The sequence below is a fragment of the Carya illinoinensis genome, chromosome 1 (genome assembly GCF_018687715.1).
Source record: "Carya illinoinensis cultivar Pawnee chromosome 1, C.illinoinensisPawnee_v1, whole genome shotgun sequence".
NCBI classification, from domain to species: domain Eukaryota; kingdom Viridiplantae; phylum Streptophyta; class Magnoliopsida; order Fagales; family Juglandaceae; genus Carya; species Carya illinoinensis.
The window spans coordinates 31,424,523-31,449,476 of NC_056752.1; the positions used below are offsets into that span (position 1 = coordinate 31,424,523).

A 24,954-nucleotide genomic window follows, 5' to 3' on the forward strand; every position below is an offset into this window, starting at 1 on the left:
TTTATTCTTGGCTTTTGCTTATAATAGATCGTGTTAGATTTATTTGACAAACTTAATTTTAACTTCAAATGTTGTAGGTCAACTTTGGGAAAAGAGTCCATCCCAATCTACATCAGTCGCACATTGATAGTTTGATTTTGATACTCCATTGGTTTGTTAATTAATTCTTTGTAGTTTGTACTTATGTTATTGTTTTTTCCTAATTGATGTTCTTTTCTTTTTAAGACATCTTATGATTCATATCCCCATTTTTATTTCTGTTTTCAGGTTTTAAGATGTCACTTGGAGTTGGAGGGAGTTGTAAATGATTTCTTATGTTGTTACATTTATTTCCTTTTTTTTTTTTTTAGTTCAATATTTTTGTAGCATTTTTATTCATTCAAGTTATCTGACAATTAGTAATATTTTTTCAATTAATTTATAATAGTTGTAGATTAATGCGTAATAATTTATACTACTTTGTATTAGGGTAGAATTATTAGTTAGCAACTTTATCAGGTTTATTTATATTTAGAGATAAGATTTAATATATATTTTTAGATTTTCAAATTTGGATTAATATATGAAATTTTAAAGTGAAAACCAGGATTTGGGCTAAGATTGGCCCAAAAACGACAAAACAGATTTATGGGTCCAAAAATAACCCATACAAAGGTTCTAGGCCCATTGAGACCCATGGGTAGGGGCATCCACACAAGTAGGTGAGGGGCTGGGGTCCGTGAGCCAAACTCACCCCCACCCATGCTAGGGCTGGGAACCTGGCTGCCCACCCACTAGGAGTGGGTGACAAGCCTAACTTGACAAACAAAATTATAAAGAGACATATTAGTTTATATATAAATATATATATATATATATATATGTACACACTTAAGGAAATCTTGGGTGAGTGCAAACCCAACTCGCTATCCATCTATCTATCCTTATTATTTTTAGTATCCGCTCATCCAACCCGTGATATGGACGAATTTTTTGTCCATTACCCTTGCGAGTTGGGTGGGCGAGCCACATTGTGGGGGTCCGCCACCAATCCCTACAAGGAGTATGAGTTGTGACACTGATATCATTTATCCAAGCAAGGCCCCAAGTCACTTTTGGGGTTATATACCTAATGAACAAGAGCCTCTCATTTTTCTATGTTTGTTATGGGCCAATCTGGCCTTGCGTTTTTATGCGAGCCTTCAATCCAACTCAAAATGTTTTCCGATTAAGTCGGCCTCTTTATGTGTTGCTGGCTATTTCTCCAGGACTTGTTGGTATTCCATATCTATTCATGGTAATTGATAAGCCTAATCAAGTATCAATGACCATCTAGAATCCAAAGTCTCTTTCCACAGGTGTTAACATGATTTATTCAGCCGAGCAAAGTGGTTTTTTTGGCAGCCAAGCTTACTTGGTGGAAGAAGTTTCAACTATACCTAGCAAATAGCAAGTGTCGTACTCATGACTGCATGTCCTTTTGTTCACAAAGCAGTAACAATTATGAAATCCAAAACGGAACGGACTTAAGGCATACAAAATCGTCAACATCAACCAACCGAATAGCAAATCCAATACAAATCCAAAACGGAACGGACTTATGGCATGCTCTAATCTAATTTTCTGCGCAAAGATTTGTTACAGCAATTCAAAGTGTTACTGCAAATCCAAAAATTTTCAAATAAAAAATAAACTCTATAAAATCAATGACAAAAAGCAATCCCTTTCTATCTGTACAATGACAAGTATAATCTATAACTCACCAATAGTCCAACAGAGCAAACTTTACATGCAAACCAATCTTACCACCCCGGGTCACTAGCTTCGCTCCTACTACCAACCAGTGTCCTGGAGCATCTTGGGGTCCCCGCAACACCTCTGCTGTCTCCACATATTTAAGCAGCTTTGTAGAAGAAACCGTTTTAGGTGGACCATCCGGATATATACCAGAGTTAAGTGCATTTGGACTCTGTTTCTGTGGACCAGTAGCAGTTCGCTGAGTGAATGTAAATGTTGTGCTCAGATTCATGAGGAAATTCGTCTTGCGAGAGCCTTCTGGTGGACCAGACCATTCTGTCTTCCGGATGGAGCAATTAGGTAATTCGGTAAAGAGAAGGCGTAAATGCAGTACCGTCTTGGGCCACTTCCCTTTGCTAACAAGCTGAGCACCTGTTACAATATAAACATTGCTTGAATCTCCCAGCTTCCAGTTGGGATCATGCTTAACCACCGCTGTGCACACATTTGTGAATCTCTTCCATTTGACTGCTTCTAAGAACTGGTCACTATGCTCATGATCATCAGAACCTCGCCAAAGAGATAGCCTACTTGTGTAACGAGCCATTGTATTTGGAAGGCTTGAGAGATGCTGTACATGTAATGCTAACCGGTTGCTTTTCTTCCCTTCTAAGAACAGGCGTAGACCAACTACTGGTTTGTGACCAGTGGTTATCTGAATAGGTATAAAAATAGACAAATAAAAAGCCAAAACTAACTGCAATTTCATATTGCATCTTACCATCAATAACCTCAATGTACATGATCTATGACCTATATTATAATAGAAGGGCCATAAAACTAGTCTGGAGAGAGAGAGAGAGAGTTCCACCAACTCAAGAGACAGATAAAGTGGTTGAAATAGTCCCATTTATTCTTTTTTTATAGGTAATCAGATAAAGTCCCAGTTATTCTATGGAAAGGGGGCTGTAATTTTAAGTAGAATCATAGGAGACAAGGAGCAAAGACAGCTTCACCCAAAATGTTCACTCGTAAACTTAAACCAAGCTCTCCCTTCAATCTATTGTATTAGAAAAATTCTATTTGCAAGACTGCTTATTGCATGCCAAACACACCACTAGTGTAGAAGCTTGCCACATCAACTAGCATTAAAAATAAAATAAAAACATTTTTATTTTGAATTTTTTATGACTGATATAGTCCCATAATAAGCAGTGCATTTACACACTGACTTGTAAGTAGCATGACTTCTTGTATTATGGCACGTTAAGGAAATTTTTTTGGGGTTAATCAGTAACATTGCAGCCCCAAATTGTGGTTCTGCAGGGAACTGGTATCTAGAGGCAGGACAAGCTAATATAAGAATAGACAACGTGAATGTTGAGCAGTTTCAACTTACCCCATAAAGGAAAAAATCAGGCTACCCACCAGAACTGTCAGTAATGGAAGTGTAACATATGATAGCATCAGGTTTCTACTCAAGTGTGACACAGAAAAAGTTTGGCCAACCAATTATGTCACATATGCATTGTAGACACCCCAATTAGGCTCCAGTTTTTTGTAAATAACTAATTTAAATTAGTAATGTGAATTTGAAACACTATGCTATGGCCTGGTTTGGATAGCAAAATCCTCCCAACTCATCCCATCCCATCCCATCACAATATTCAAACACCGCAAACATAAACACTTCTGAATTTCAAATTTTCAACTTTTTCATCTAATCAATTACCTAATCATTACAATTTTCCCAAACTTCCAAACAAAATACAAAAAACAATTCAATTTTTTCAAATCCCAAAACAAAAATATTTTTATTCAAATTTTTCTCTCTCCTTTCCCAAAACCCCATAAAAAATTTATCTCAAATCATTTCACTAATATTCACAGATCATCTCATCTCATCTCACAAACCATATCTCATTCAATTTTACACTGAATTCAGTTTATTTTCCAAAATACTTCAGTTGGTAAACACAAAACAGACAATATAAATCTAAATATTAAATAAAATAATAAGAAATAACTAGTCCATAAAACAAAGAGGCAACCACTGTTCTCCAACATTAGGCCTTGACGCTAATCAAAACCCTATTTGTCTCCACAGGTACTGAATCCTTATGTAGTCTGATCCCCCGAGATTGGACCTTGGGATGGAAAACTTGGATACAATCCTACAGTTCAACGAGTTTTTCATTTCTCGCATGAAGCAGCCACTCAAAAAATCTCAAATTATGACACTTAGCTAGGCATTCTGGGACTATACCATTGCAAACAACGTCCCAAATTTTCCTCAGAAGTATGTATATCATGTTAGTCGTGTGTGTATTCATTTGGATTTGAAACTGTGAATAAATTAAAACATTGAGGTACCAATATGATATTGGTTACATAATCAGGAAACAAGCAAAGGTAGGTAACTCAAGGGACAAGTGTTGATACACAAACTCTTTGAAAGTTGGAACTTCAAAGTGCATTACCAAAGGGGTGGGTTTGATTTTTCTTTTTTCTTTTTTTATGAGTAATGAAGAATTGTATTCATGAAAGCAATAGGCATGGCCCCATGTACACAGGACATATACAAGAGAGACACCTAAGTATGATTATAACAAGTTTGATTCGTTATAATAATTGATGGAAAAGAGATAGGCTCAATAAACTCATGCACATGAAGCATATCTTACCCAGGCACTTTGCTTCACCTAACTATATCTAAACAACAGGACATGGATAAGTTTATGGGTGCCAACTGCCAAGTGTACCACATGCTACATATTATTGATGTATGCATGAATATAATAGTTGGACATCAAACTACACCTGGCATACCTAATCCAAGTCCATGCAGAATAGTATTAAGTTTAATTCAGTTTACAGAAACCCTAGATTGTAATTTACAATAACATTGAATGAGGTTTGCAGTCTATTACTGGAACAAGAGAATGTAAACATAAAAGAGCAGTAATAATGAAAAAGTGACCTAAAAAGTTATTGGTCATGCATAAACTCATCAGAATAGTCAACAATTTTAAGTCATTACTTATATTATATGGTAAGAGTTACATAATTTACAAGCCTAGTAACACATCACTCACTGTGGGGCCCACTATATTCAATATATATATATTTTTTTTTATGTAAGCTAAACCAGTAGGCTTCCACATTGGTGGTGTATTTGGTGTGCTGATAAAGAAATTGCAAATAGATTTATTCTATTAATAAAAATGTTTTGCATCCTGTATGACTCAATTAATGTCAAACTTAAAACAAATAAAATATTCTCCTAAACAAGAATTTCTGCATGAGTTTTTTTTTTTTTTTTTCTTTTATTCCCCTAAAATTGTGCGTCATATGGACCATTATTAAGAAAAATCGAAGACCTAATAACTGATCAACTATAAAATGGTAGAAAGGAGTCAACATGTGTGCCAATAGGTACAGATATATATATATTTATATATATATATATAAAGGGTGAGAATACCTGGGTGGTACTGACATAAATCTTAGGACCCATGAAACTGAATTGAAGGTTAGGGCAAGAAGCCTCTCTCTGTAGATGCCGAAGTGGCAGCTCACAAAACATAGGTTCCCATTGCCTAGGAACTTGAAACTCCAAGAAGTGCTGTAAATCCTCAGAAGTGGGCTTGTCTGGAAAGAGAATAAGTGAATCAAAGTTTCACTTTTAGGTTTTAGGATAAGCCAAAGCTCCACCATTACATGACATAAAGGAACTGAAAGCGATTTAAAACAAATACATCATGGGAGGGGAGTGGAAACACGCAATTTAGGAACTTAGGAAGCAAAGGTACCCAGATACGTATCAAAATATATATATATATATGATGTGAAAGTGGATTATACTTCAACCAAAGTCCAGTGGGGAAAGATAAGCAAATTATCTCTTATACTGTAGCAATCTTGTGTATCTTGTTTGAAATAATAACAATAAACTAATAAGGGGTTTCAACTAGAAACAACCATGTGTGAGTTATGAGATAGTGACAGCTGTGCAATGGATGTTAGCCAATAACTAAGAACTTTGTATTATCCCACTGGAATTAGAGCACTTACAGCGTAGATACAAGTTGATTGCATGACTAAGATAACCACTGCCTGGAATCCCGGTCAGAAGAGAAGTGATAGGAACAAACTTGAACATGATTGCTTCAGGTTTAGCAGGCACTGTCTGCAACCAATTGGAGTGACCATGCAAGAAAATATCACCTCCCCTTTTCGAACAAACGATAGTGAGGCCCTGTTCCAAGTTGAAAAGATAAATATGCATATAGACAAAGGCCATAATCATCCAAAATTTACACTAGATATTTATTGAGTTCTTGGCTTACATCCTTGCTTGATGTTTCTGATATACTCGACAACTGCATGTTGCTCGACTGTAATACTCGATTGAAGACCTCGGGAACCTAGAGTATTAAATCTCATTAATAATTTAATAGACAATTAGAAAAATTGCAGATTAATTAAAAATATGAAGTGCAATACTTTCTGTTTGTCATCTATTGTTTTCCTCTGTAATAGTGAAGGGCTTCTTCGATCTGAAAATAGAAAATCTCCAAGATCTTCCAAATATCTTCTGAGATCGGCAGGAGGAATTGGCGAGGAATGTTTCTGCTTAATACAAATTAAATCTTGTCCTCCAACAGCCATTCCTACAATTATATGAGTCCCATATCTCTGGATGAACCTGCCTAATAAAATTGATCAGCATCCATATACCACAGCAACCCTAGGTAACGCATGATCCATTCACATGCTACAAGGACTGATACCCCATATATGGCAAACTATTCAATATCAAGAAACCAGTAGAAACCCAAAATAATGGTACCAATGAATATCCAGGTTAAAAATGTTATGTCATAGAATCGCTTTCAGTAATCTGCAACAAAGATTAAATAAAAACGATTTCCAAGTTGTCCAGTCAGTCTTACGTGAGGAATAACTCGTAATCCATCACTCACCCACCCACCCACCGCACACTGAAACACATTAACAGAAAAACAGGTAAAAAGACAAGACGGAAGAAAATAAGCTTCAATCTGACAAGTATGAAGCAAACCAACTTTACTCGAAATCCAATTAACACTAAAATTAGGCCAGGCACCTCTTTATTATGCTCTGTATTCTCCTTCAACTCAACTGAACATGATATTTCAATTTGAAGGTAAAAAAAATGAAGGAAAACCAGAACATGGCTTCTTTTGTTTGATAAGTCAAAACATGGCTTCTTTTCTAATAGAAAATAATACATATTTTCCTTTCAGTTCTTCACCAATTCTTTAAAATAGAATGAGTCACTTCATGCTAGGAGAAGTTAAAATTAATCACAGAAGAATGAAAAGAATGCTAATAACTTCATTATTATGGTCTAATTACATGCATGGAGCCTTCAGTGAGAAGTACCGTCATAATTCTGAGTACAGCGGAAAAGTTATTTTCATGTCCAAGTGGCCTCTGTAATGAAAATTTTTTATTTTCCAGATGTTTCAAACATAAAAATATCATAATAGACATTATTTCTATCAGTAAGAAAAATCATAATAAACGTGTACCGGTAATAAGTGTCAGAATTTGCCGCATGTATGAACTATTTACTTTTTTTAAACACAAAATAAAAACTTTCAAACCTTTAAGTCGCAGATATTAAAGAATCACTAAAAAATGCAGACATTAAAGAATCCCTAAAAACTGGAGGGGAAAAAGAATAATGATTTAAAAAATCAAAGGATTACAAGTAAAAGGTCGGCATCACAAGGCAGTCAGCCAAATAGATCAGTATTTTCATTCTTCAGGGATAAAAAAGATGCCTGAAGATATTTTCCAAATGCATTCACCTCCAAGATAAAATCAATATATTTGACTTCCTGGACTCTTCTATATCCCATAACTTTAAACCTCAGATTTGTCAAGTTTTGCGAAGACTAGAATTCAACCTACTTCAAACTTGAGACAAGCTCAATAACAAAATTTATGACAGGGTGCATGCGCACATATATATACTGTGACAGTGTTACTGATTTCTTCCAGCATAAGGAAATACCCTAGTCCCACAGAGGTAGGATCGGTCCACAAATGGTTAATCTAGATGTAGTTCTGAATTACAGGATTCATTAAGCAATCTCTTTTTCAGTGTGTTGTAATTAAAGCATAGTTCTTTCCATGAAATGTACAATTTCATATACCTAATGAGACATCTTTATGTCAGGTGATAATTAGATATAGTTAAAGATGGGAAAACCACCTGGACAATGAAGCAGGATCCCAACGAGATGGAACAGCCTTCTTTACGTCATCTTGGAGTACTAAGGGAGATGCTGTTAGGTGCAGATAATACAAAGAGATGAAGTAGCCGTCAAAAGCAAGATATTTGGTGTCTGCAGCATCATGAATCCAGTCCCCACTTAACTCAAAAATAGCATTAAGATAGCCTGATGGAATTTTTCCTTGTACTGAAGATTTCTGATTAAGCAATTCAGACATCTGCAAGGAAAGAATAATATGGAGTGAAAGGTATAAAATATGTGCCATAAATAAGGCTTAAAAATCGGAATATCTTCACAAGTTTATACAATTTAATACCTACGAGGCATCCAACCACTGCAAATATATTTGAAGTTACTGAAAGAATATTATAAACAAAAATCCCAAAAAAAGAACATAACAAAGTTAAATTTTACAATTTTACAGCCAAATAAATGTGTAAAAAGAAAAAGAGGTCGATTTTCACAGTAGCCGTTGTATATATTAAGGTATTACAACCGCAATTTGCATAAAAACAGATAGAAACATAATGAATGATAACATTGTCAATTGTCAAATAAGTAATATGTATATTGAGATAAATGTCATGTATCGTTGAAATACTTATGACGTGTTTGAATGATAAACATAACATCAATAGGTGTCAGGTTCAAGGTATAATGCAAACACATGGAAAATACATGTTATCCTGGACACAAGACGACAGATATCACATACTGACTGTGTCTTACAATAAATGACACAAAACAACAAACATCTCAGCCTGACAATTTGGATTCTACAGAAAATAAATTTAGAACCCTTTTTCTAATTAAATGGAAAAAAAGGAATGACAGAGATAGTTTAGGATGCTAACAGTCAGATCTTAACCGAGGGTGTAAATTACCAAAATTTGATAGTTTAAGATGCTGATTGCAAGTTATGGTAGTTGATAGGGCAAATTGAAAAAAGAATGTGATAGTTTGGGGTACAAAAATGTAATTTTTCTTAAAGGTTTTCCAAAGTTTTCCTCCAATGCCATACCATACTAGAAGGGATATCCTTACATATCCCCTTCCGGAGTATGAGAGATGCAAGGATACTAGAAATGCAAAGTCATGACCACCCTACATGCTTGGGATAAGACTATCTTTCTGTTTCTAAGTCAAACCCAAACTGTTATTGTGTATCAATCCGCCTTAAATTGACCAAACATTGCCTATGAATCCAACCTATTCTCCTCTTAAAAAGACTACTACTAGTATGTGAAATTGTCACTTGTCCCAAAAGCTTAAGTTGATAGGAAGAGGTAGATTTAATTATTTCTATTATATTCTTAACACTCTGATGCAAGAGAGTCCGAATCAGATGGTGCTAAACTGTCAGATTGCATTTTGATGGCACTGAAATACCTAGGGATGGCAGATCAGCGCAAGCAAGGCAGAAAACAGTAATCTTTCCGTGATTTGGGGCAGTTTTGGAGATGTGTTGGTATTTTGGCCATAACTTTGGCTACGGGTATCGGAATCGTGCATATGACCCTAATTCGTAAAGCTCTTTTCAGCATGCACGTTGTGGTTACCAAGCTATGCTCAATGTGCATCATTTTTTAGGCTAGAATCCACTGTTTTCCCCTTCGAATCTCCATTTTCAGATATTTTTTGTCTTTTACGATAATATTTCAATTCTTGTTTAGGAAATGATTTTGAACTGGATTTGGGCCATATTTTTGGTAGAATACTTCTTTAATTACTTATTTATTTTTGGTGTGACTATTGGGATTTTGCTATTTTTGATAAAATTCTTATATTTTTTATATACAGCTATTACAACCTGGCTTGTGGGTTGATTTCAATATTCTTGAGTTTTGACAATTTGAATTGAACATCAAAGTCATTTTCTCTGTGTTTTTGGGCAAATCTAGTCTTTTTTTTGTGTTAATCATCTAATGGAACTAGCCACCAGAATTATCTCAATTTTGTCCAGCGTCAACTGGCATCAGAGCTTAAGTATCTTTCTTGAGGTTATATCTCATTAGTCTCCATGGCTCGTGGTCGTGGTTGTCGTGGGCTGGTTCCAAACGAGAAAATCTCGCACCGTGATTGTAGCGTTCAGGATGTAATGATTGAGGATTTGCAGAGACAGGTTATAGAGCTAATTTGGTGTCTAACGATGCAAGATATCAATGATTGTGAGATGGAAGATCATGATTCCAATTCCAATTTTGAGAACCCGTATCACAATCGTTCTATTCTGGGAGCACCATGGTCGGGCAGAGCATCATGGGGATCTCAATTTTAGAGTGGATTTGGCCGAGCTTTCTGGTATGTTACAGGCTGAGGGGTTCATTGATTGGTTGCATGAAGTGGAACGAATTTTTTATTATAAGGAAGTCCCAAATCGTGTGAAGGTGAAATTGGTTGCCATCAAACTAAAGGGTAAAGCATCTGCTTGGTGGGAGCAGTTGAGACAATCCCGAGACAGGCAGGGCAAGGCCAACATTACTGATTGGGAGAAAATGAAGGGTCACTTCCTTCCTTTCGGCTACACTCAAACCTTGTTCCAATGACTTCACACTCTGAGGCAAGGCACGAGATCAGTTGATAATTACATAGAAGAGTTCTATCAATTGATAGCCCAAAATGATCTGTCTGAAACAGAGGAGCAGATGGTGGCACAGTACTTGGGTGGCTTACGACAACCCCTGCAAGATGTTCTCAGTCTTCACTCTCTGATGGCAGTTTCTGAAGCATACCAGCACGCACTCGTTGTGGAGAAACAGCAGAGCAGGAGGCCAATAATCAGATGCGATCAAAACAATCGGGTTGTTCGCCCTCAGGAGTCTCGTCCTACCCCTTAATCATTGCAAGGCTAGAGTTCTAACTCCAATATCAGTGTTTCAGATATGGCGAACAAGGATGCAGAGCAACTGAGTGTAGAAAACCTACTAATCAGAATGGCAAAACTCTACTAATGGAAGAAGAAGTGGTAGAAGAAACTGAGGAGTTGGGAGAACCTGTGTATGGTGACAATGAGGACAGAGATGTGTTGTATGGTGATGGCCATGAGACCCTAGTCATTCACAAGAGTCTACTTGACTCCCAAGGGTGATTCAGGGAATGATTGGTTGAGAACCAATATTTTTCACACGACCTGCACAGTTGCCAATAAAGTTTGCAAGATGATCATTGACAGTGGCAGTTGTGAGAACGTGGTGTCTGAAAAGACTATTCAAAAGTTACAGTTGAAGACAGACCATCATCCAAAGCTGTACAAATTTTTATGGCTAAACAAAGGCAGTGAGGTAACAGTAGATAGGCAATGCCTAGTATCTTTTTCTATTGGCAATAAATATTTTGATAATGCTTGGTGTGATATCGTCTCTATGGATGCTTGTCATGTACTTTTAGGCAGGCCTTGGTAGTATGATCGCAGTGTTATTCACAATGGGCGGAAGAATACGTATTTCCTTAGCATCAAAGGGAAGAAGATTGTGTTGGCACCTTGCCAAGAAGGAACCACTCCTATCCCAGTAGCCAATCGTACTAACCTGCTTTCTATGTCCAAGTTTTTTGAGAGATTAAGCGTGAAGATGTGATTTATGCTTTACTGCCTTGTGGGAATAGTGCAGCAGAAGTAGGCCCAGATTTGCCACCAAAGTGCAACAACTACTAGTAGAGTTTTCTGATCTAATGCCAAGAGATCTCCCTCCTAGATTGACACCTATGAGGAATATTCAGAATCAGATCAACTTTGTTCCAAGGTCGAGTTTGCCAAATTGACCTACGTATCACCTCAGTCCCAAGGAATCTGAAGAGTTGCAGCGTCAAGTTGTAGAGTTATTGGAGAGGGGCTATATATGTGAGAGCATGAGCCCATGTGCATTTCCTGCCTTGCTGGTACCAAAGAAAGACGGTTCTTGGTGTATGTCCATTATAGCAGAGCGATCAACAAGATCACAGTGAAGTACAAGTTTCCAATTCCTTGCCTGGATGACATGATGGATCAATTGTTCGGTTCTAAGATCTTCTAAAAAATTGACCTTAAAAACAGATACCACTGAATCAGACTAAGGCCTTGAGATGAGTGGAAAACAATGTTCAAGACGCAACATGGATTATATGAGTTGATGGCTATGCCTTTTGGACTATCCAATGCGCCCAATGCATTCATGAGGTTTATGCATTAGGTTTTACGACCTTTTATGGGAAAATTCGTTGTTGTTTACTTCGACGATATCCGAATTTATAGTCCGACATGGGCATCACACTTCGATACCTCCGAGCTATTTTTGATATGCTGAGACATGAGTGGTTGTTAATCAATAAGAAGAAGTGCTCTTTCTTTACTACTTCTGTTACTTTCCTTGGTTGTTTTGTGTCTACTAACGGTGTTCATGCAAATCAATCAAAGGTAGATGCAATTCTGGAGTGGCCCACGCCTAAAACATTGCACAATGTCAGGAGTTTCCATGGATTGGCATCCTTCTACTATTGATTCATTAGAAATTTCAATACCTTGATTGCTCCTATCACCGAGTGCCTCAAGGGATGTGTGTTCCAATGGTCTGCAGAGGCAGAGGTCAGTTTTCAATTGGTCAAACAAAAGATGATAGCGGCACCAATTTTGGCACTTCCAGATTTTGAAAAGGTGTTCGAGGTCAATTGTGATGCATTTGGGGTTGGCATTTGCGGTGTTCTGAGTTAGGAGGAGCACTAATAGTCTTCTTCAGTGAGAAGCTACCAGGCTCCAAGAAACATCATTCCACTTATGATCTGGAATTCTACGCTATAGTTTAGTCCCTGAAGCATTGGCATCACTACCTGGTACAGAAGGAGTTCATCCTTATCACTGACCACGAGACCTTGAAGTACATCAATGGTTAGCTCAACTTGTAGGCGGCATGCCAAGTGGGTAGTGTACTTATAGGAGTTCACAATTTCTTTGAGGCAGCTCTCAAAAAGTTTGAACCACATGGCAGATGCCCTAAGCCGTCATATGTTACTCCTCACCACCATGCACACCAAGGTTACAGGATTTGACACTTTCAGTGATTTATATGCAATAGATCCTTCATTCGGGAAAATATTTCGAGAGGTAACTAATGGTCAACGAACTGATTTTGTTTTACTTAATGGCTATTTATTTCATGGATTACAGTTGTGCATCCCAGATTGTTTACTGAGATAGCAGATTATCAATGACCTTCATAGTGAAGGTCACTTTGGGTGAGACAAGACTTTGGTCATGATCTCATCTGATTACTATTGGCCCAAGTTGACCAATGATGTGGCTCATTATGTGGAGCAATGCTTTGTGTGCCGGCGGTCCAAGGGGGTTCTCACTAATGCAAGCCTATACACCCCTTTGCCTATTCCTAAAACCCCTTGGTTTAATGTCAGTATGGTCTGTGTTGGGCTTACCCCGAAGCCAACGGGCCATGAATTCTATCTTAGTTGTGGTTGACAGGTTTTTCAAGATGGCCCATTTTGTAACTTGCAGGAAAATAATAGATGCTACACGGATCACTCATCTATATTTCAAGAAGATTGTTCGTTTACATCATGTTCCACGGTCCATCACTTTAGATCATGACACCAAGTTCATGAGCCATTTCTGAAAGAGTTTATAGGAGAAACTGGGGATGAAGTTGAATTTCAGCAATGTCTACCACCCCCAGACAGATGGTCAGACCGAGGTGGTGAATCAGAGTTTGGCAGGAAATAAACCAAAGCAATGTGATCTAGCTCTATCACAAGCAAAATTCGCCTATAACAGGTCCAAGAACAGAACCACGGGCTGAGCCCATTTGAGACTATCTACAGCTAGAACCCGTCGGGTGTGCTTGACTTAGCTCCTATTCCACGTATTGGTCGTTTCAATCACAAGGCAGATGAGATGGCAAAACATCTTCGGGGCATCCATGAGCAAGTGAAGCTGGACATCCACAAGAGTAATGCCACGTACAAGGTTCAGGTCGATACTCATCGTCATTAGGTACTTTTTGATGTTGGTGATTTTGTTTGGACAGTATTAACTCGTAATTGTTTCCTTGTTGGAGAATGTAATAAGCTTAAGGAGGAGGAACATTGGACCCTGTGAGGTTCTTCAAAAGATCAAGGATAATACAGGGTTAGCCTCCCAAACCATTTGAAGGCCTGTAATGTATTCAATGTGAAACATTTGAGTCCTTGTTTTGTGGATCCCAATGAAGCAACTATGAACTCAAACGCGAGTTCTTTCCAACTTGGGGCGACTGATGCAGGAGAGTCCGAGTCTAATGATGCTAAATTGTCAGATTGTATATTGATGGCGCTGAACTACCTAGGGATAGCATATCAGCACAAGCACAACAAGAAACAGTGATCTTTTCCTGATTTGGGACAGTTTTGGGCACGTGTCAGTATTTTGCCCATAACTTTGGATACAGGTATCGGAATCGCATATGACTCTAATTCGGAAAGCTCTTTTCAGCATGCACGTCATGGTCACCAAGCTATGCTCGATGTGCATCACTTTCGAGGCCAAAATCCACTTTCCCCTTCGAATCTCCATTTTTAGATATTATTTGCCTTTTATGGTAATATTTCAATTCTCATTTAGGAAGTGATTTTGAACCTGCTTTATGCCAGATTTTTGGCAGATTACTTCTTTAATTATGTATTTATTTTTGTGTGATTATTGGGATTTTGTTATTTTTGGTAAAACTCTGATATTTTCGATTTATAGCTATTAGAGCCTGGCTTGTGAATTGATTTCAATATTCTTGAATTTTGACAATTTGAATTGAACATAAGAGTTGTTTTCTCTATGTTTTTGGACGAATCTCTTGTCTTTTTCTGTGTTGAGGTATGTTAGAACTAGCCTTCATAATTATCTCAATTCTGTCTGGCGTCACACTCCCTGTCACATGTGTGCAAGACTCCCCCCAATGAGTGAGCCTAATATGTAGAATATTTAATTAAATGGAGTAAAATGTAGAGTCAGGGTTCGAACTTAGGACCTCTACTCTGATACAATGTGAAATCAGTGAATCACCACTTGTACCAAAAGCTTAAGCTGATAAGAAGAGATAAATTTAATTATTTGTATTATATTCTTAATACAATTATCCTCATATTTGTAGCTAGAAGCTTTCCTTTTGATGAAGTTATAGGGCTTTAGGATCCTTCCAACTTTCTCTTCCGCAGCTGATATATCATTAAAAAGCTCCAATAGATGACCATTGTTTGAAATTTCTGCAAGACATATTTTATCTTCTCCAATAAGTTTCACCTGAGCTTAAAATCTGTGCACTAAAGATGGCTCATGTAACTTTTTCTGTTATGAGAACCTGACTACTTTTTATCATCAGCTAGAGCCTTAATACAACTTCTTCAGTTCAAAGTGAATGGCATCAAGCCCATAATTCTCCTATCAATATCTACAAACTCTTTCGTAATGTTTGTTGTGGTCAATGGTGAAGAGCAACATGAGAGCCACTCTACTTTACAAATGACCTTTTCATCCTCTATACCATGGTGATGACCCTGTTTGCAGTAGCTCATCAAGTCTTATTAAACGCTTTAATTTATTTTAATTTAAATGCAAATCCTAAAATTCACTTCGAGGGAGGAAGCTAATAAATTAGGTGCAGATAAACTCAATGACAGATTGGAGAATCAAGGATTTGTGGCATTGGGTATTTCTGTCACGTTATCTTTACAAGGAAAATTGCTTTTCTCAATCTCTTTCCGGTATGATAGCCTGTTTATCATCGTTAAAAATTTCTGTTTCACCAACAATACTTGGTCCTTCCAACTATATCTTCTGACTGAGAAATATGGTCCAAACGCTGTCCTCACAAGTCGGGCATCCAATACAAGACTCAAATGACAAAGTCCGCCGCCTGTTAATCTATTCTAAAGAAAAAAAAATCAAATGACGACATGATCGATGTAAGACTCCAACTAATGACCAAACTCCCCTGCCAATGGACATGGTAATCCACCTCTATGACTTTGGCCAACCCCTTTCCACTTCGCGGTGTATAGTTATACTTGGGTTGAACGCTAAGTTACTTCTGTTTGGCTCTTTTGACCCAGAATAGGACAGAATTTCGTGAAAATTGAGTCCCATCCGCAAACAAGCTGCCCTCTAAAAAACAACAGTCTGCAATTCAAAACTGTTGCATTGCTTTCAACTAGACTTTGTTCATAAAAACAAAAAATAAAAAACACTGCCACGTTACAATAATGTTATGAGTACGAGCAAGAAACAGAGCACTCAGATTCATCACAATCAAATCTCAAGCATCGGATAAACGGAAAGGGAGGGGGAATAAAAAAAGAGTAAGAAAAACCATAACCTGGTTGAATTGAAGCACATCGGACTTGAAGCGGAGTCGATCCCCTTTATCGCAGCGAATATCCTGTGGAACACCACGAATGGTGGGCCCACCAGGAATGACAATGTCCCTCTTGTTATCCTCATCCACCACCACCAACCTAGGGCTGCGCTTGGTGAACTTGAGCTTGAAATCACTCGCGAAATCGAATCCTCTTCCGAGCGCCTCCAAAGCCCTCATCTCAACGCCCGTCTCTGCACTCTCTTCGACCATCGAAGAAGAAGAAGGAGAAGCAGAGGCAGAAGAAGACAGGATAGAGTTCATATTCAAAGATGTCCCATGCATGCCTTTCATGGACTATAATGAACAAATATATTAAACGGTCGCCATTTCCGAAAGGAGACTAGACTGGGTCAATGTGTTTGAGTTTTGGAGGAGAGAGAGAGAGAGAGAGAGGAAAGGCGGTTGGAGAGGGTTTTAAATACTACTTTTTTGGGGTAAAACTACAGAAGACGAGATAGGAGAGAGGAGGAAGCTTCGTGGAAGAAGAAGAAGCGGACTCCCTCGCTGGCGCACGCCTAGAGGAAGCAACAAAAAGAGGAGTAGGAGTAGGAGTAGGAGTAGAAGCAGAAGCAGATACTGAGAAATTAAATTAAAAAAAGAAAAAATAAATTCAAATATAAACAATCCGTGATTAATTATCATTGAAGTTTGTTGGGAGAGAGAGAGAAATTGTGGGAGTGGGACCCACGTGGTGTTGACTAATGTTACCTCTCTGATTCGGAGGTCAACTTCGACAACCTACTGCTTACCTAATCCCTCTTCTTACTTATTCTATTACTGTTGTCGGTCCGTCTCTTTTTTTTCGAAAAAAAAAATAAAAATTGTTAGACCAGTCTAAAGAATACATAAGAAATTATTTTATAATTTTATCTTTCTTTAAACAATTTTATTTAAATATTTTTATACGATTCAAGTGACATAATTTAATTAGAAAAATATAATATAATTAGTCAGAAAGTAAATTTTATTAAAAATAATACTAATTTAAATTTTAAATATAAATAAATTAATATTAATATACAGATTAATACGTAATTTTACTTGTACGTAATAAAATTCTTTTATAATTATTTCTACAATTTTTATTTTGGGTTGAGTTGCATAAGAGAAAAAATAAAGGATATGCAGATGATGCATTTTCGTATATATAATTTTAAATCCATCATCCTCATCCTCTAGGTTGGTATTTAATACTCTTCATTTCATATATTGAGTATTCATTTAATATGATACATTTATTTTGTGATCGCATTGAAATAAATATTATTTATATCCTCTTAACCATTATTTATTTATTATTTTTTAACTACGTATGAGGTAGAAATGATTGACATTTAATTAAAAAAAATATTATTTGTCATTTTTCTAGTATTTTGATAGGGATGAAAGGAGAAGGCTTAAAAATAATGATAAACAGTACATTTTAATTACTTTTATAAGTAGAAATGACCAAACATCTTTAGCTAGTTTGATTATACAAAATCAAACTATCTCATTTTATCTTATATAATTATTATAAATTTTAGAAATTTTTATATAAAATATAATAAATAATTTAATTTTTTCAAATTTTAAAATAAAATTAATATTAAAAAAATTATATTATAATAATATTTTATTTAACTTTTAATAAAAATATTTCATTTCATGTGAACTGTATAATCAATTGAGAAGAGAGAATAAAATGAATAAAATTTTGATAAGAATTCATATGATATATCTCTTTATATTTGGTTCTACCCTAACTACCTGTCATAAAACATTCAGTTTGAGCACCTCTTCACTTCATCATTATATGTTTATTTTAAAACATATATTATTGCTATTTATTATAAAAATAATAATAGAATTTTGACCACTCTATTGGATTTACGTAATCATCACCAGTATTAATATATATATTTGGTTTCTTTAAAATTCATCATTCCTACCATTACATTTAAAATAAGAAAAAATCTAATTATAAGTACAATTAAATATTAATATATGAATTAATTTATTATGATTGAATAAAAAATAAATTTTATTAAAAATAATACTAATTTAAAATTTAAATATAAAATAATCAATATTAATATATAGATTAATACGTAATTTTACTTATTAATAACAAAATTCTCAAAAACAATATCAAAAAACAACAAAAAATTCTGTCATATGCATGAAGCGATGTAAAACCTCCTAAAACGTCGACACGTGTTACTTTCTCCATCAAAATATATGCAAAATCTAGACGCGTGTTCCACTGGAACCAAAATTAATATTTTATAATATACATATATATATTTTTTAAAAATAAACACTCTAATTTTATTGAAAACAATGAATACTTCACAAGAAATTACAAAAAAAGCTTCCAAAAACCATACTATTAAAAAATATATAAATCTAACAAAGATTAGTATAAACAAATCATACTAAAAGTTTAAGAGCAATGCTATATATAGTCTCTAAATAGGGGCTGTAATATAGGTTTAGACAATTTTATTTTTAAATTTTTTTTAAAATTATAAAAACTGTCTCTTCTAAAATGATGATTTTTCTCATTTAATAAAAGGTCTATATATACAGTTTCCATTTAAGAATTACAAATAGAATTTCACAAAATTTAATGTCCAAAAGAAGAGATTCATGTACAGAGATTCATGTACTATACATATAAAAGAAACCATATAATATATGTATTTATATTATAATACCTTTTCTACGCATAACCAATCCTTCTTGTGGTTCTATTCAAGATTGTTTATCTGCGGTGGAACCAAGAATTACCATGAATATGTAGGGGGACTTGGACAGAGTTTTTGTTAGAAAAGAGGTTGTAGCTGCTTTGAAACAAATTTCCCCTTTCAAGTCCCTAGGGCTTGATGGATTTAGTGCAAGATTTTTTCAGAATCATTGGGATGTGGTTGGCACAGATGTGATTCAAGCTGTCATGAGTTTTTCAGGTTTGAATCACACTCTAATTGCTTTGGTTCCTAAGGTTGCTTCTCCCAATACTAGTCATGAATTTCAACAGATTAGTTTATGTAATATGTGGTACAAGCTCATTTCTAAAGTTTTAGTTAATAGGTTGAAATTAGTTTTGATAAAAAATTATATCTTGGAACCAAAGTGCTTTCATTCTTGATCATCTCTTTACTAATAACATTATGGTGGCTTATGAACTTCTCCATACCATGCAATCTAGAAAGAAAGGCAGGGAAGGTTGTATGGCTATCAAATTGGATATGTCAAAAACATATGACTGGGTAGAGTGGGGATTTTTGGAAGCAATGCTTATTAGATTGAGGTTTGGTGATCATGGCACACGTGCTAGATTATGAAATGAATAAAACAACAGTTAAAAGTAAAGAAGGGACTAGGGTGGGGCTCGGTGGGCCTAACATCAAGAACTTCAGTAGTAGCAAGTTGACAGTTTCCCAGCAAGAAGAAGGTGAATATAGGGACCATGGTACGGCCAGTTTGAATAACAAGACTAAGAAATGGAAAAGAATTGCAAGACAAGGAGGTTATTACAATGAAGTGAATGCAGAAGAACTGTTGGCAGATATCTCAAACCAGGTCTCGAGGACCAGCTATAAGAGGGGGTGTAAGAGGAAGGTGAATGAGAATATCCTTGGTGAAAAAAGAGCTAAGAGAATCGATGGCAACAAGGAAAACCAAGATGCAATGGCAGAGGCTGGTTTCCAGCCCTGCCTGCCCCAATGAGTATACTTGTTTGGAACTGCCGAGGGCTTGGGAACCCTCGGACAGTTAGTGTCCTTAGAAAACTAGCTAAGGATAAGTGGCCCAACTTAGTTTTCCTTGTGGAAACTAAGAGCAGAAAATCGAGACTTGAAGAGGTTAGAAGAAGTTTGAAGATGGAGGGCTGTTTTGCTATGGATTGTGTAGGAATGAGTGGAGGCATTGCATTACTATGGAGGGACACTTGGCAGATCAAAATAATTAACTACACAAGGTGGCATATTAGTGCACTAGTTCAGGAAGGTGAGCCTGGACCAACTTGGCAATTCACTGGATTCTATGGACACCCTGAATCAGCTAAGAGGAATGGTAGTTGGCAACTGTTGCAAATGCTAAAACCCTCTAACCCCATGGCCTGGCTCTGCGCAGGAGATTTCAATGAGATACTGCACCAAAGGGAGAAGGTGGGAGGAGCAAGTAGGCCTTATCGACAAATTGAAACTTTCAGAAGAGCTATAGATTACTGTGGTCTTAATGACATCCATTCACAGGGACTAAGGTTCACGTGGTCAAGCAATAGAGGTGGAAAAGCTTTCATTAAGGAAAGGATTGATAGAGCATTAGCTAACAAGGAATGGTATGACCTTTTTAAGGATGGCTCGAGTACTGCACTTCCAGCAATCCAATCTGACCACTCCCCTCTAGTAATTGAAAAGTACACAAAGGGCCTTAAGGGAAAGAAGAGGGGAAACTGTTTCAGATATGAAGTGGCCTGGGAAATGAGAGAAGACTGTCTGAAGACAATAGCCGAGGCCTGGGGGAAGGATGGAGGAGGAGAAACAAAGGCAAAGCAAGTAAGGCAAAAACTTGGCTTTTGCCAAAGAGACCTGCAGAACTGGAACAACAAGAGGCAACAGGAAGGCCACCAGGCAATCAACAAAAGAATGACAAGAATTGGTTACCTCCAAGAAACTGGAACAGGTGATCACCTGGTTCCAATGAAACAGCTTCAGAGGGAAGTGGAGCAAAACTTGGCAGTGAATGATTTAAAGTGGCGGCAGAGGGCAAAGCAACATTGGCTCAAACTTGGTGACAGAAATACCAAGTATTTTCATATGCAAGCCAGCCAAAGGAGGAAAACCAATACTATCAAAGCAATAGAGGATCCAAGTGGGAGAACCATCACTGAACAGACAGAGATTGGGGCAGTCTTCACAGGGTATTTCTCCTCTCTTTTTACTACTTCTCAACCTTCTAACCTTGATGAGTGTTTAAGTGCCATGGATACTAAACTAGCAGGGGATATGAAGACCTGGCTTATAACTCCCTTCAATAGAGAGGAGATTAGAGCTGCTGTGGTACAAATGAATCCATTGGGGTCTCCTGGCCCCGATGGCTTTCCAGCCCATTTTTACCAAAAACACTGGGAAGTAGTGAGTGAAGATGTGTACAGGCTAGCCCTCCAAGTCCTTAACCATGGTGATTCCATTTCTGAATTAAATGACACATTCATTACCCTAATACCCAAAGTCAAGAGCCCAAAAAGAGTGACTGACTTCAGACCTATCAGTCTCTGTAATGTAGTGTACAAAATCATATCCAAAACACTTGCCAACAGATTGAAAGTAATCCTCCCTAGACTAATCTCCCACAATCAGAGTGCCTTTGTACCTGGCAGGTTAATTTCTGACAACACCATTGTGGCTTACGAAATCTTACACTCTATGAACTCTAGAATGAAAGGGAAACAAGGCTTCATGGCTCTCAAGTTAGACATGAGTAAAGCCTATGATAGGGTTGAATGGGGCTTTATTGAAGCTATCATGACAAAGATGGAATTCCCTAGTCACTGGATAAACATCATCCAGACTTGCCTTACTTCAGTGTCCTATTCAATCCTCATAAATGGAGAAGCCCAGCAGTGTTTCTGGCCTTCCAGGGGCCTTAGACAGGGGGACCCTTTGTCCCCCTACCTATTTATTCTTTGTGCTGAAGCCCTTACCTGCCTACTTAATAGAGCCGAGATTTGTGGTAACCTCAAACCTGTCCCAATTGGAAGAGGACCAGTCACTGTGAACCACCTTTTCTTTGCAGATGACAGCCTCCTTTTCTTCAAAGCAGACCCTGAGGAACTCAACTGTGTTCTCAACATTCTTGGCCAGTATGAGAAGGCATCTGGACAGGTTCTGAACAAGGAAAAGTCATCTATCTTCTTTAGCAAGAATACAAATCAATCGACACAGGTTCAGCTGTTACAAGTAGCAGGGGTTAAATCTCCTAGGACCTTTGAAAGGTATCTGGGCCTTCCTGCACTGGTGGGTAGAGCAAAGGTAGCTACATTCCACTCCCTCATTGACAGAACCTGGGTACGAATAGCCAACTGGAAGACAAAGCACCTTTCTGCAGCTGGGAAAGAGGTCCTTCTAAAAGCTGTCCTGCAGGCCATCCCTACTTACACAATGGGGATGTTTCTTCTACCTTTGTCCATCACTAACAAGATGAACCAATTGCTTAGAAAATTCTGGTGGGGATTTGATGAGGAGACCTCAAAAATACATTGGGTCAATTGGGACAAGATCAGTACTGAAAAGGGCTCAGGAGGGCTTGGCTTTAGAGAGTTGAGGCTCTTCAACTTAGCTTTATTGGCCAAGCAGGGGTGGCGTGTTATTCAACATCCATCCTCCCTGATGGCCAGGGTTCTTAAGCAAAAGTATTTCAGTAGAGTGGATTTCACTGAAGCACAGATGGGATCAAGGCCTTCCTTCGTGTGGAGAAGTATCAAGGCTGGAGCACATCTGTTAAAGAAGGGTCTCATGTGGAGGATTGGGAATGGAGCCAAGGTGAATATATGGTCTGACAGATGGCTACCTCATTCACATAATCACATGGTACTGTCAACACGAGGTGAAGACTGCTGGTGTGAAAAAGTGAGTGACCTCATAGATCTCCATAATCGGAAATGGGAAGACTCCCTTCTCCAGGAAATTTTCAACCAACACGAAATTGAGAACATCAAATCCATTCCTTTAAGTATAGGGGGCAGGGAAGATAGGTTGGTGTGGGAATTTACCAACAATGGCTTATACACAGTGAGGAGTGGATACCATTTCTTTAAAGAGCTAGACAGGGAAATGGAAGGGGAGACATCAGCTAGAAACAAGAATAAGCTGGTTTGGAAGGCCATCTGGCAATTAGATGCAACTCCCCAAACAAAGATGTTTTTATGGCGAGCCTGCAATGAGGCCATTCCCACCCGAGCCAATCTGAAAAAAAGAAAGATCGTGGAAGACAACACTTGTTTGATTTGCTTGCAGGAGGCAGAAACTTCAGGACATGCCCTATGGGGGTGTGGTGCAGCCAAAGATGTGTGGAATCAGGGGGGAAAAAGGGTGCAAAAGATGTCCTACCACAGTGACTTCTTCTTTGATATCTGGTCTTTTATGGTAGCTTCTTTAGACCCACTAGACCTCTCGGAAATGGCCATTACTGCAAGAAGAATATGGACTAGAAGGAACGAGTTCATTCATGGAAAAGGTTTCACACATCCCACGTATGTGTATCAACAGGCAAAAACAGAAATGATTGACAATGTGGAGGCTAGCAAAGATCCAGCAAATCCCCATGGCAATGGCCCAGTAAGGATCCTTACCTGGTCAAGACCTGATGCTGATGGCTTCAAAGTCAACTGGGACTCAGCCGTAAGCTCAAGGGAAGGAAAAGTAGGCATAGGTGTTCTTGTCAGGGATCATCAAGGTTGGGTCATTGGAGCTCTTCGTGCAAACAGGCCACTTAAGGGTTCTCCCTTCGATGCTGAAGCTTATGGTGTACTCTTAGCAGCAGTTTTTTGTAGAGAGCTTGGATTGAACAGCATCTACTTGGAAGGGGATGCAAAGCAAGTGGTGGACCTTTTGAAGAGTTACAAGTTGAACTGGAGCCTAGGTGGGTGCCTCATCGGTGATGCAAGACAGCTCCTCAATGCCTACAGCGTCTGGTCTGTATCACATGTTCCTCGGGAGGCCAACTCAGCAGCCCACTACCTAGCAAGAGATGCACTGCTATGCTCTGAGGATGTTTATGATATAGAAACGTGCCCATCATGTATCAGTACTATTGTTACCAAGGAAATGTCGTATACTCTCTAGCTTGGTTTGTCTATTTCATGCTATCTTGGGTGTATTTGGTAACTGGTTTTATTAATGAGATCAGGTTTTTCTCTTCAAAAAAAAAAAAAGGTTTGGTGATCATTTAGTCAAGCTACTAATGACTTGTGTTAAAATTACCTACTAGAAACTTAAGGTAAGGGGACCCATTGTGACGCCCTCAACTCTCACATACGGAAACACGGGAACCGAGGCGTCCGGATGATAACAATATAGGTCACGCATCCCATTGCCAAGTGTCAAGTGTGTATACATACAAAAAGTGTACAACAAAAAGAATGCAGCGGATAATTAAAATCAGTCAATTATGTACCATAATTTTTAAAATACAAACTCGCTCAAACACAAGCATATAAAAAATGTTACAAATATCCAGTAACAACATCATAAAAACTAAATTACATAATTTCAAAAGCAGAAAAACAATTCCCAAAGTATACAAGCGAAAGGCACCAATCATTCCTCTGGCATAGCCGCATCCTCAGACTCAACCTCCTCATCATCTGCATCAAAATCTACGGTACCAAAAAACGGTACTGCATGTAAGTAATAATCCAAACAGCACACAAGATAAACATACATTCAAGTAACAACAATATCCATGAACATGATTACAGATGCATGAGATCCGAAAATAATCATTTCCCTAAAAATGAATAATTTTCCACGCACGCCAAAAATCTCATTTGGCCCAGAAATCCAATCCATTAAAACATATCCGCCATTTTTCTAGAAAAT

At 37.5% G+C, this 24,954-nt stretch overlaps 1 protein-coding gene across 1 annotated transcript; it reads right to left on the reverse strand.

Annotated features, from left to right (window-relative positions):
* Positions 1-1,505: 1,505 nt before the first annotated feature.
* Positions 1,506-16,953, reverse strand: LOC122315167 (MACPF domain-containing protein At4g24290-like). The gene is made up of 7 exons (XM_043130957.1): positions 16,328-16,953; positions 7,982-8,220; positions 6,223-6,424; positions 6,066-6,143; positions 5,791-5,974; positions 5,201-5,367; positions 1,506-2,431 (listed from the first exon to the last, which is right to left on the reverse strand). The coding sequence occupies exons 1-7, from the start codon at positions 16,658-16,660 to the stop codon at positions 1,739-1,741; spliced, it is 1,896 nt and encodes a 631-aa protein (XP_042986891.1). The 5' UTR covers positions 16,661-16,953; the 3' UTR covers positions 1,506-1,738.
* Between the last annotated feature and the right edge of the window lie 8,001 nt (positions 16,954-24,954).